The sequence below is a fragment of the Embiotoca jacksoni genome, unplaced genomic scaffold (genome assembly GCF_022577435.1).
Source record: "Embiotoca jacksoni isolate LCO1_2020_lvr unplaced genomic scaffold, fEmbJac1.0.p SCAF_9, whole genome shotgun sequence".
NCBI lineage: Eukaryota > Metazoa > Chordata > Actinopteri > Embiotocidae > Embiotoca > Embiotoca jacksoni.
In genome coordinates, this window is record NW_027185447.1 from 17,100,235 (window position 1) to 17,114,152 (window position 13,918).

Here is a 13,918-nt window from a genome sequence, read left to right on the forward strand (position 1 = left end):
AATGTGAAGGTGTCCACATAATTCTGGTCATACAGTGTAGACACGTTAAAGGAAAAGATCGTTACACCAAAACAAAAAGCATTTTACAAGCTGCAGTTTAATAAAGCGTATGCATCACCGATTTAATGTAAACCTGCCACTTCCCTGCCTGCCAAACTTCCTCTGGTATGATCTCTAGTTATCACACACACTTACAAGAAGGAACAGGAAGATAAAAGCAAGTGAAACGAGGACAGCTAAATTTACATTTTATGTGCGTAAACATAAGAGGATCAGCCTGCTTAAATTTCGAAACCACCACCATCTGGCAAACAAAACAAAACTCTCTAAATTTAGTGGCATTCTCCTTTAATGCACACCCGCCAGGCTGCTGTCACGTGAATCTGACTAAGTCATATCCACTGACTATGGCGCCTCCTGCAGGCTTTATGGTGCATGAAACAAAGAAGTCTGCTTACGTACAATGAACACGCTTCAAGTCAAATGGGGGAGTTGTAGTTATTATATTAATTTGTTAAAATAAATATAATTTGATATCATCTCAATTGCTGTATTTTAGTACACTTTTGGGATAGGCCTATTTGTTCTCACATATTTCCATTTTATGAGACATTATGCTGTAGCTCCAGCAAGTTTTTGAGGAAAAACAATTGACCCTTTACTCCGCTATAACAGTTTTGGCTACCTAAAATCAAGATTTTTCCTGTAAATGATATGGTCAGTTTATAAAACATTATGCATTGTTAGAATAAATATGATACAACGATGCATACACATTATGAAGCTGTAATACATAACCCAATAATAAGACTCTGAACTAGACAGAGACTAGTGTGTTCACCTGTAGACCTTTCCAGCGCAGTCAGAGTCACCATAAGCCAAAACGAGGGTGCTTGTTGGACGTATAACTCTTTATAAATACTAAACAGGCGGCTACAACGAAGTGTAAATGTTTATTTCAATATTCGGTGATGTTCTTGCAAAATAGAGGTCCCAAAAATATGCCAAAGGATGCGGCCTGTAAATGTTGTTTTTTTTTTTATTTTGGAAAACCTTATCCGGAAGCTCTTATTTAGAAACAGAAATGAGTTTCCGGCGGCAGACCCCGGGGAGGAGGAGGAGGAGGAGGAGCTGAAACATCCGTGAAGAAGGAGTCGTCTCCGCGGCGGAGGAAGCCGAATGATGGCAGCAGTGTAATAACGAAACCTTCCTTATATATGTTTGACACTTGCCCTCTTTTTGGTGAGTTGATACATATTCGTGTTTATCTCAGTTTCCTGCAGCGGCGTTTTCCTCTCAAACCGCACTTGTTCTCGTAAAAGCAGAAGTGATGAACTTTGCAGGCCGAGAGTTGCGGCAGCTGCAGCTCTGTTGTCTGTGACAGGATGACAGTGGTACAACCTCCGCTCTCACTAGTATTTCATCATATGTCCTGCGGGCGTTACATTTCCATGTGATGAAGTCAAGAAATGTTGCACTGATGTTAGTTTCCAGCTTCGACTCAAATATATGTGTCTGTGGGATTCGTAGCTAACAACCCGGCATCACTTATTTGATCCAATAAACCGGCAAGGGAGAAGGAGGTCGGCCAAAACAATGTCAAACAACTCTTTTTTTTTTCTTTTTTAAACTACTGGAAACTGAATTAAGCTGATTAATGGACGAGTCAACCAAAAATAATTCAAGTGATTTATAATACTAGTCATTCACTGGATCCAGACTCTCTGATGTGGATATTTACTTGTTGTTTTTTTTTATAGTCTTCTTGATATTAAACTGAATATTTTTGTGAAAAACTATGGGTCGCACAAAATGAGACGATTTGGGCTTTGGGAAATTGACATTGCATTTTTCCTACATTGTCTGGCATTGTACAGGGCCCCAAAAAAAGATCAACCATTCATGGAAATCATTGTTAGTTGACGCAGTAATACATAAACAAGCAATTCTTCACATTTGAGAAGCTGCCGGGTGTTAAATATTCCTAGACAAGTAATTGAATAACTGACCGAGACACTTTATATTGAGCTCATGAGATGCTGTGATACTTTTCATCTCCTGTGGTAGCTGGGTCCAGTGTTATCACCTTTAACTGGATCTGAACATTTGCTTGGCTCCGACTTTGTGCACACTGTTCTGTTCTGCTGTATCATCAGGCAGCGTCTGACATGTTACACCAAAGTCAGTGACCAGAGCTCGCTGTCCCCCGACCAGCCGTGACAGGACAGCAGGACACAGGTCAGGCCCGTCATGGCTGCCAGGCAGCAGAGAACCGCAGCTGCTGCAGACGGCCCAGCTGAGGCCAGAAGGACGGACCTGAGGGTCAAAGAGAAGAAGTGCTGTGAGTGTTGTTTTTTTTTTCTCCTATCATGTGCTCTATTACTGATTGAACTGTTTGATGGTTACATCATTTAATAGGATCCAGTAACATCAGGCTGTAAATCACAGAGTTTCTTCTCTGTTTACATTACTAAAGAAAGACTATAACATTTCAGCAGCCGCTGATCGTTAACTGTCAACTTTCTGTCACCGTCTTTCATTATCAGTACGTATGCAAGGTGTGTTTAGGGCGACAGGTACTACAACATACCTTCTGGACAGTAGAACTGTTATGAGCAACCTAACCCGCAGTAAAAATGTCAGTTTTAACTGCACACTTTGAGGAGTCTTTAATCAGGAATGTGGGATGGCTCAAAAATCCCTTTGAATACGTGTCCAGCGTGAAACTATCTCGGTCTAGAAGCTGCAGACATCTGCTCTGAGAATTTCAAGTCAAGTCTATTCTTGCCACGTCTTTTGTTTTGACGGATTTGTCTCCCCTGAGCTGAGGATGGTCTTCCACGAAGACTGAAGAAAAAGGGAGAGGAAAAAAAAAAGAAAATATTTTCCATTTCATGGTCCAGAAAACAAGGTTTCACTGGATTATTAAACTGGGTTGCTAAGCAGCGGTACTTTGAGAAACTTTAACCAGCAGCCCAGAGATAACGTTGGTGTGACAGAAATGTTTAAATAATTGTTAACTAGTAGACACAGAGGTGCAGTGGTCAGCATTGTCGCCTCACAGCGAAAAGGTTCCAGGTTCAAATCCGGGCCCGGGCCTTTCTGTGCAGAGTTTGCATGTTCTCCCTGTGCCTGCGTGGGTTCTCTCTGGGTACTCAAGCTTCCCCCCACCGTCCAAAAACATGCATCCTAGGTTAAATGGTGATTCTACAAATTGCCCTTAGGTGTGAATGGTCTTCGTTTCCGTTGGTCCTGTGATAGACTAGCGACCAAAAGGATAAAAGCGGGTATAAATAATGGATAGACTCAGAGGTGACATTGGATTATTACACAACCCTCCCATGCCTTGCTGTCAGTGTACACTGTGTGTGTATAAATTTGTGTATACAGTATGCATACCTGCCCTGTTAATTCAAATGGAACATTTTAAAGGCTGGCTGGTCACAAAATGTCCCCGCATGTTTATAACTGAAATCTCTGGTTGTGTGTTTGTATTTGTCTGCACGGTTATTGTGTATGCAAACTGCAGCGTGGGCCTCCTACATGACCAATTCTCCGACTGTGATAGTGATGATCGGGTTGCCCGCCAGGGGCAAAACCTACATGTCCAAGAAGCTGACGCGCTACCTCAACTGGATTGGAGTTCCAACGAAGGGTCAGTACAGAGAGAAAATCAGTGTGGTTGAGCTTCAGGGTCATAGTAACATTTAACAAACAGGAAATTAAATGATTAAAAAAACATGTCAGAGCCCTGTCACTGTATACAGAAAGTATTTTGTGTATTTTGAAAGGGACTCTCCAGTATAAAAAGTACAGACGTGCATCTGCAGGTCGCTTGAAGCAGCATGATACATTTGTGTGCCGTGGGACTAAAAGAGATTACTGTAGTGAAAATCTGGTGCTTAAGGCAAAAGTGAGTTAATTTGTTGTTAAATTTATGTCACGCAACTCTGTTTGTGGTTGCTCGTTCATGATTTCACCTCTGTGGAAGGCAGGAGAACTGGTTTGTCAGGTTCAGTTGAGATAAAGGTCGCTGCCGCAACACAGGCACCCACACTAATCCCCTTCACTGTCTTTGTACCTTTTTCTCAGACTCTCTGCTTTGTTTCTCTTGCAGTATTTAACCTCGGGGTTTATCGGAGAGAAGCAGTGCAGTCATACAAGTCCTACGACTTCTTCAGACATGACAATAAAGAAGCTATGCAAATTAGAAAGTGAGTGAGAGATTTATTTTCTTTGGTGTAGGAGATTGATCTGTTCCATTACTGAGCCCTGTAAAAACAGCTGGTTACTTTTCATGTAGGCTGTGTGCTGCATTGTGTTTGTTTCAGAAATGATGCTGCAGTTATTCCAGCACATTACGTGTTAAAGATAACGTTGAAGTTTGATTTCCTGATTAGTTTTCTTTTTGGGTTTCTTCCGTAGACAGTGCGCTCTGGTGGCACTGGAAGATGTCAAGGCCTATCTGAATGAGGAGGGAGGCCAGATCGCTGTAAGAAAACACACACACACACAAAAAAAAACTGAACAGTGTGTTTATTCTTTGTTAATAAATTAAAAGTACAGTTTTATGTAAGCTGAATGTTCCATGTTTTCTGTCAGGTTTTTGATGCCACCAACACCACCAGAGAGAGGAGGGAACTCATCCTTAACTTCGCAAAGGATAATGCATACAAGGTCAGAATTACACGGATGATTGATGAACAAACAACCTGTCATGTGCTCTATTAAGGATTGAACTGTTTTTGAACTGTGACATATTTATTACAGTTCTGGTAGCAGGAAACAGACTCCACACATCAAAGGTTTAACCAGCCCTCCACTATCAGCCATAAACTGCAGTGAGGTTAACGTCATGAAGCGAGGCGTATGTGGCTCTTCTTAGCTACTCTTTTTTTTTTTTCAGAAACAACAAATTCTAGTCCGAAACCGTTTCTAACAAGCACCTCTCAGACATTTGAGACACCCAGACTTATTTGAATTTTTGCAATTGGAGGTTGAATCTTCTCTTCCATCAAAGTTTCAGTGCTTCTATAAATGACACGATAAGATGATTTAACAGTGATTCAGCAAATTCTACATATACAACCCATCACAGTCATCGTGTTTATGAATTTCTCCCGATTACTGTCTTTTGTCAGGTGTTTTTTGTCGAATCTGTATGTGATGATCCGGATGTCATCGCTGAAAATATTCTGGTAAATGATGCATTTATGTTTTTGTGTTAAAATATCAGCCAACTTTTGTCCTTGAATGGTTACAACTTGGGGTGAATCATGTCTGAAAATGTGTCTTGCACAAAGGATGTGAAGGTGTCCAGCCCAGATTACCCTGAGAGGGACAGAGAGAGTGTCATGGAAGATTTTCTGAAGAGAATCGAATGTTATAAAGTAACCTACCAACCTTTAGATCCAGACGAACACGACAAGTAAGAAGTTACATAAGAACTCGATTACTTATGTTGTTTAAAGCAAAAGGATTTTAGATTCAGTTAAACGCTATTGTGGTCTTTAAAGGAGTTTAAAACTGATGTGGATTATGTAGCTATTGTGTGTAAAAGAACATGTACTTGCAGAAATTGTCCAGCAGGTGGAAACAGGAGCTCATTTATAATGGAAACCAATGACTCAAAGGTTGTGAATTTTTGGTTTAAAGTGCTGGTGGTTTGTTTGGATCATTTATTTACTCACTGATAATATTATTAGATATGTTGTAACTTTACTGAAATTAAGATCATGCACTTTACTTTTGATTGGATTGAGGGGGAATAGATGTTGATTTTTGTACTGTTGCTTAACTCTTGTTGACCTTGTTACAAAGCTACTGACGTACAATGTCCTGATATATTTAGACTACTCCAAAATTACAAGATATCGCTTTCTCACCCTTGAGTTGCTTGTCTGTGTTTTCAGTTCTGTTTTCCAAATGGAATCATTTTCCTGGTATCTTTTCACTCTGACCTACAGGGACCTGTCCTTCATCCAGGTCATCAATGTCGGCCGTCGCTTCTTGGTCAACAGGGTAAAGGACTACATCCAAAGTAAGATAGTCTACTACCTCATGAACATCCACGTTCACTCCCACTCCATCTACCTCTGTCGGCACGGAGAGAGCCACCACAATGTGGAGGGACGCATCGGGGGCGACTCTGAACTGTCAGAGAGAGGGAAAGAGGTGCTTTATTCATTCATATATTTCTAAATCTCTTTCTTGCAGACAGCTAAATGAAATTGTAAATCCCACTTATATATATTTTTTTTTACAACCAGCAGGTAAGCTTAGCACAAAGGCTGCACTCAGGGAGTAACAGCTAGCCTGGCTCTGTCCAATCCACCAATCAGCACCTCTAAAACTGGCTAATTATTGTAATGATACAACTCAATAAGTTATTTACAAATGGAAAATTAAATGCTATAAAATGTACAACAAAATTCGAGCAACACATTGCAGATGCACGTTTTCTAGTATAAGTCCAGTCATGCTGCTTTAGTAAATTCCTGTTGCTTTAAACCGATTTTGGGACATTTATGGAAAGAATGACTTAATTTCATTCTCTGTAACGTCTGATCTCCGTTTAGGTGTCGGTTCTCAAACTTTAAAGTCATTTTATTGTGTTGTCTATTGACAGTTTGCAGCAGCGCTGAAAGGTTTTGTGGAAGAGCACCGACTGTCGGACCTGAAAGCTTGGACCAGCCAGCTGAGACGCACCATCCAAACAGCAGAAGAGCTGGGTGTTCCCTACGAGCAGTGGAAGATCCTCAATGAAATAGATGCTGTATGTTTCGTAATCTATCAGTGAGGGGACAGACAGACTCAGTGAGACCTGTTATAAGTGTCCCTGTTATTGCTTGTGTTTCAGGGAGTGTGTGAAGAGATGTCCTATGAGATGATTGAGGAAAAGTGCCCGGAGGAGTTTGCCATGAGAGACCAGGACAAGTATCATTACCGCTACCCTGGAGGAGAGGTAAAATACTTCTCTTTCTCTTGAAGTGATGTTTGACCTGACAGGAATTACCAGCATGAGTGTGTTGAGGATTTGTACAACTGACTTTCAATAACTTTAGAGCCTGTTAGGTTTCTTGTTATTTATTTATTTTTTATCATAAAGTGGATGCCGAAGGACTAGGGCTGCAGATGATTTGAAAGCCTTAAGTCGCATTTTATCAGTCGAATTAGTGCACTATTTAAAAAAAAAATTTTTTTATAGCTATTTAGCATATAGATGTAGCACTACAGGAGTTTATTGCAGAGACATGCAGAAATGTGATAATGTACTGACAGGACAAAGGAGAATTTACATGCATCTCTCATAGAAGTTTTGAATTAGCTACTCTACAAGAAAAATGTAAGACACCCTGAAATAGTAGTTTTATTCTAATTATTGCTAAGGCTTATTGGGAAATAAAAGCATCAGTTAAAAAAAGGAAAAACAGACAACAAGCACATGACAAATTTAGATTCAGGTTCCAGCCCTGCAAACCAAACCCAGCGCTGTCATTTGACTTACCAATAACATAACATTCCTATCTCTTAAGTCCTACCAAGACCTGGTTCAGCGGCTAGAGCCAGTCATCATGGAGCTGGAGCGACAGGGCAACGTCCTGGTCATCTGTCATCAGGCGGTGATGCGCTGCTTGCTCGCCTATTTCCTCGACAAAGGCGCAGGTCAGATGCACAGAAACAACCCTGACATGATACATGAATCAAGATAAGACAATGCCTTATATTACATATTTACAGTACTGTGGGATCCCAGATTGTTGTATATCTACAACTTCTTTATCAGTGCTTAAAAAACATTGCTTAAGCAAGTAATTCAATCCCACATTGTTCCCTGAGTGCTAAAAAAAAACTGTCACATTTCTGAGGAGGCCGCTGAAGAAACAAACATTCAACCCCGCCTGAAGACCGGTGGGTCAGGATAACACCTTGATGTGAAAGAAGAGCCTTGGAATTCATAATACAAACCTAAAAACCACAAAATACTCCTCTCCAATTAGCAGAAGTAAAGTAAAAGACTGCACGCAAATGTAACAGTCATGGATGAGGAGCATTTTCCAAAGCATTTCTTATTTTTGGTTGTTCCCTATGTTTAGATATTGTTTTGACCTTGAAGTTTGCCTTTCCAATTCATCTGCTGTTGGCTTTGCTTTTTGAATTTGGCATGGTCCGAGTGATTTGGAAATGAAATGTGACCGGTACCTAAATAACAGGAGGTGTTTGTGTTTGGTTAAAGATCAATAACTGCTGTAACAGTACACAGGAGCACATCTAGTTTTATCACATACTGTAAACTCTGTCTGTTCCATTATGTCAAATCAAAATAAGATTTAAAGGAAGTGCTGTACACTCTAAAAGCACAACATGTCATGCACAAGCAGCGCCCGACTATTTGCTGACCTTGTTCACACCACTCCTTTGTTCCTAATTCATATAACAGGATTAGGGATAGGCTTAGCTTGTTATGTGGATGTTGTGTCTACCCACCAGGTGTTTCTTTGCTCTAAGCGCCAGGTTGCTGCAAAGACCCTCCAAGAATAGTGCAGTTTAACCTGCAGTGGGCATTTACATGTCTACCTGCATTAAACAGGATGATTATTATTGTATTATGTGCAATTATTATATATTATTATATATTTTGGCAACACTTGGTAGTGGATACTTCGGAAACAATCGGTTACTTGTTCAAACTTCCTCTCCTCCACGGTGTCTTTTTTTTAATGCTTCCACATGGGGATCCCAAAGTCACGGATTTTCACATTTGAATGCACAGACTAACGGAGCACAAGTAAAACGTACACGTTGTTAGCACTCAACATAAAAAGATCAGAATGTCTACATATAAGTGACATCAAGATCCTCGGAGGAACTTTGGTTATGTTCCTAATCATTTAAATATTGTTGATTACTGTTACAATTTTGATTTTAAATGATCAATTTAAAGTGAATCTTCCTACGTCTCCTCTTTGTGTGTACGTAAAAGATATTGGAGAAGGGGGGGGGGGGCAGGAAACCTTTGACACCATGAGGATTAATCATCCAGCCACCAATGAAACAAAATTCCACAGTAGTCGATGACAGAAATGTTAAATGGATTGTTAAAACGTGAAAACTAACAGACCTGAATGTTAACTGAGGTTAGAATGAAAAATCAAGTTTGGAATCAAAGCCATAATTAGGCATGGGCAGATGGAGGGATCCGTCAGTCGGCAGAGGAAGCTGTTTAAAGGCTCGACCACAGCGTGAAGACTGTAGAAACCAAAGTGTGGGTGCTGTTCTGACTGGCATTTTACTTCCCCTGCACACCCACCCATCGGGCCTGTACCATTGCAGATTTAACACAGCAACGTGCTGCCCACCTCACACAGCACAGCAGATGCTTTACAGCTGCCCGCGGGCGTGCCTTCTCAGACATGAGAGAGAAATCCACAAACATTCAGGAGAATACAAAAACATGACTGCATAAAACCGCAGCACAGAAAGTCTCACTAGTTATTTGTTATTTTTGTTGGCGCAGACGATCTACCCTACTTGAAGTGTCCCCTGCACACTGTCCTGAAACTCACCCCTGTGGCTTATGGTAAGTCACAACTCTGCTCAATGAAAAAAAGTCTTCCTTCGCTTTTGTTTCTTTGTTGTAAAGCATTTTTTGTTTGGCCCTCTCTCCGTCTACTAGGCTGTAAAGTGGACATGTTTGACCTGAAGGTGGACGCTGTCAACACCCACAGGGACAGACCATTAGTAAGCTCCTGACCTTTTTTTTGTATGCTGTGTCACAAACATGCTGTCAGTTTCCTCAGACGCCGTCTCTGCCACTTTAATGTGTCCATGCTATGCAGCCTGGAGGATCAGTGAAACCTCCACAGTCATGACTGGACTCGCTGCTCCAGACCGGGGCTATTTTAAGAAGCCAAACCACAATTACACATCTACGTACGCACCAAGTTATTATACTTTGTTCTGTGCAGTAAATCTCAGTTATTGTGGAAGTGGGTGCAGTCACCATCACGGATTTCCACAATTGCATTAAGCCATGAATCAACGTGCACCTTTAAAAATAATAGTTCTGCATTTTGGCAAGAGTCTTTGGGGAAACGTTTGTATTTTCTTGCTGAGAGAGGATAAGACCATTAAAAACAGGGAAATGAAAGTCTGCAATATAAATGGAAAAACTGAGCATGCTAAATGTACTTATTTAGGCTTATTTAAGACCTGACTAATTTATCCGTGGGCTGAGTTGCAATGCCACATATGTAAAAATAAATAAATAAATAAATCACGTTATCTACATGACACATATTGTACTGTCCCTCTTGTTTTTATTTCCAAATCAGTAAGCCTCATATCTGTTCTCTGCTGGAAGAGGGCGCGCTGATTAGTGATTAAACGCAGAGTCCTAGACATAGCGGGTGTTAACACACAAATCCATTTATTGAGAAAACCTCTCGTTAACTTGGGTGAGGAATATCCTGTCTGCTCAGACCGACATGACAATGGTTTTCTATTTATGTCTGTTTGTGTCTGTGGCTGTTTTTTTTTTTGTTGTTGTTTCTGAGCCTTCTCAAAGTCACTTCCATGGCACACAGTAAATTCATACAAAAGAGCGGTTTCATTTGTATACCATACCAAAAAAAAAAAAAAAAAAAAGATGTGTTAATCAGTCCGCCGGTTCTGTGTGTCCTTCACCGACCAGGATAACGTCAGACCGGACGCCGTGCCGCCCGCGTCCCTCCGGAGGAACAGCTTCACGCCGCTGTCCAGCCAAGACCAGATCAAACGACCTCGTCTTTACAGCGTGGGCAACCCCCCACAAGCCCGCATGTCCCAGGCGCCCACTTTACCCAGCATGCAATTCTCAGAGGCATCTGAGGGGGCAGAATTGCTTCTCAGCGGGGTCAGTGTCTCTGACATGTTTTCGTTATATTTTCCTATGTTATTGGCACCTTTTTTTTTTTTCTTTTTTTTTTTTTTTTTAGTACGTTTCATTCCCCTTTTCCCCCCAGGCAGCATGTCATATTTCCTTTATGCTGCGTGGTAAAGCTTTGAGATGATGGCATGTCTGTGCGTCCTGAACAGGATCGTCCAGTTTGTGCTTGGTTAGTACGTGTCGCCAAACACGCTTGAGCACCACGTGAGCACCATGTGAGCTTGCTACATGGACGCAGCTAACTTTTTATATAAAATTACGTAAGCCCGTGTTGGTGATGCTTATCCATTATTTACTGTTGAAGTGACACTGTTTAAAATTTAAAAAAAAAATATATATGTATTTTTTTAGTTTGGAAGCTAATGCTGACAAAGTTGCCACAAAGAGTCTTAAAAGACTGCGAGGCGTGGCTCACATGAACAAAAGAGTCCTCAGAGAACTCGGTAAACAATAAGGTAACAGAGCCGTCCTCAGAAAATGAACAGAAAGATCACAAAGTAAACTGAAGTAAAACTTGTTCATAAACCTGCCACGCTTCTCTTTTCTTTCACCTCAAACTAGTTTTGAAAAATTGTGATCTGAACAACTTTATAATGTACAACGAAACTGAAGACATGCGGCAAAACCAACCACCCTTCAAAATGGGCTTTATTTATTATGATTTGATCTATTATGAATGTCCAGATAAATATCAGAAGCACACAGATCAGTGCCTTTATAAATATTAGAAGAACAGAATTTTTTTTAAATAATTGACCTTAACTGAAATGTTGTGTTTTTTTTTTCATTTACAAACTAAAAAAAAGCATCACGGTGCGGTCTGTTCGATAATAAGAACTTAAACATGCTCGCCTGCTAGCTTGGCTAGTCTTCTGATGAAGTTTTGCAGGTCGTAGCGGTCTGTCCAGTCTTTTTTTTTTCTAGTTTTTCTAGTTTGTGGTAAAACCACTGATGTCATGCACGCACCGGACCAATCACTGCTCTCCACATGCCATTATGCTCATGGTTATATATCACGAGGGAGAATTATTTTCACCCGAACTGATTGGAAGTTAAAGGAAAAGTAAAAAAAAAAGTATACTCTATGTTTTTTAATACATTGTGTTTTAATTATTTACTTATATTTTTGACTCGTAACATTTTACAGATTTTTTTTTTCTCAGTTTTAGGGCTTTGGAAAATTTGATTAAATAAAAAAAAAAGATTATGTGCATGGATGTTTCGAACAAAAGTACCTGCACGAGCTCCCTGAATAGCTTAAGGATAGAAATCACACGGTTTTTTTTTCCAATGTTTTTGCCCGCGCTGCCCACAAAGTGAACTTTATTTACGCTCCTGTTTCCAAACAGGAAAAGGACAGAAAAAGAGTGTTTCTCACTGACCTCAGATTTTTATATCGGTTCAAGTTCAGTCAGTTTCAGTCAAAACAAACTCCTCATTCCTATTTTGGTTTCCACTTTCTCTCCCTTCTTTTTCCATCTTGCAGGACTCTCTGAACGGTTTCAGTGCTTCAGACACAGACGACTGTATTCGAAGTTAAGAACAAACACACAAAGAGGTATTCTCAGCACCTTCCTCTTATTGTCCACATGGATCATCTGCTCTCCGCCTCAGTTATCTCACTGCTTTATTTTGCCATTTAACCCAGGCTTTTCTCCACTTGGGTGTTTCGCCAGTTCTGACGACCAGCAGTAAAATCCAGCTTCAGCAATTAAGCTCTGTATTAGGCACCATATCTGTCTATCCGTATATATGTCATCTCTTTGGTTACTGGGTATTCATGCTTTAGCATGTGTGCACATTCATCAATGACTTCACTCCCTTTGTACGACAGTCTGGGCTGTGATCCATGTCAGATATACAGATCAAAGATTTGGAGTAAAGACGCGCTTAAAACCCGTCCATTAGTTTCTATCAGACTCCATATACTGTAGATTACAGTCCTATTATGCTGTATTAGATATATAATATGTTGATTGTGAGTTGTATACCTCAGTAAAAGCTAGTTTTAGTGGAACTTATATTTGTCCTCAGATTGTTTATTTTGCTTTCCAGTTGACACATTACCAGGGAATGTGCTTCCTTCCTCTAGTGATCTGGCAAGATGTAGGAATTATTTTAATGTGAAGTGTAACAAATAACAACCGAGTTTGCAGCAGGCAGACATACGCTGTAAGAAATCATGAAATGTTTCATCTTGCCTGATAAACAAATGCAGAATCTACTGACTTCATTCTTCTCCTCTAAGATGCCTACTTGTGTATTTTGTCTTCCTCTTAAATAACAGCGTTGATATATTCTGCCCTTTACTGTGATAATATGAAGATGATCACAAAGTTAATGCAAATATTTAAAACCCAAAGTGCTCATGTGTTCGATAGCGTTGGATATTTTGCTGTTTTGTGAGTTTGATGCTTTAATTTCTTCATTAGCAAAAGCAAATCAGTTGTGTATTTCTTGTACAACTAAAGATACAGCACTTCTTCATCAATGCAGATAATACCATTTGCATAACTTTAATTTTGATACCAGGAAAAAAAGCATCTAAAGTGCCTTTATTTAAAGGAATGCAAGACTGTGTAGCAGTAATCAAGAATATTTCATTTATTTTAACATGTAACTGTACATGAAATGCTAAATTATGTTTCCCTTAATCTAAAGATTGTCAATACATTTGGATGTCTTAAAATGTGATGGCTTTAAAATCCTAAATAACCCGCAGGATTTGTTACTGCACTCATTTCATTCAATAAAGATACATTTTACACTCTTTTCACGATGACTTCTTGTTTTGCAGATTTTAAAGATTATTTTAACCTGGAAAAAGACACAAGTTTGGTGAGAAAGTGTGTGAGCTCATTGGGAGTAGCCTTCCTGTCTGCTAAACTCCAGAGCCAGACGCACATCACAGACTTTAAAGAGGGAGCGGTTTCTCGGGGCATATTTAATGTTTAATTGAAATACAAATTAAAACTGCAAGCAGTGATATGT

The 13,918-nt window shown here is 40.0% G+C and overlaps 1 protein-coding gene across 2 annotated transcripts; it reads left to right on the forward strand.

The window, feature by feature from the left end:
- Nucleotides 1-1,115: 1,115 nt before the first annotated feature.
- LOC138193208 (6-phosphofructo-2-kinase/fructose-2,6-bisphosphatase 2-like) lies at nucleotides 1,116-13,699 on the forward strand. Of its 2 annotated transcripts, XM_069141099.1 has the most exons (17): nucleotides 1,116-1,242; nucleotides 2,157-2,341; nucleotides 3,530-3,655; nucleotides 4,118-4,214; nucleotides 4,426-4,492; nucleotides 4,603-4,677; nucleotides 5,142-5,198; nucleotides 5,304-5,428; nucleotides 5,967-6,174; nucleotides 6,629-6,775; nucleotides 6,860-6,964; nucleotides 7,536-7,665; nucleotides 9,518-9,580; nucleotides 9,677-9,741; nucleotides 10,694-10,894; nucleotides 12,414-12,485; nucleotides 12,576-13,699. In XM_069141099.1, exons 2-16 carry the CDS (start codon nucleotides 2,251-2,253, stop codon nucleotides 12,465-12,467), a joined length of 1,611 nt encoding a protein of 536 aa, XP_068997200.1. In that variant the 5' UTR covers nucleotides 1,116-1,242; nucleotides 2,157-2,250; the 3' UTR covers nucleotides 12,468-12,485; nucleotides 12,576-13,699. The 2 variants fall into 2 exon arrangements, with proteins under 2 accessions (XP_068997200.1, XP_068997199.1); XM_069141098.1 differs by having other exon boundaries at nucleotides 12,414-13,699.
- The last annotated feature ends 219 nt before the right edge of the window (nucleotides 13,700-13,918 follow it).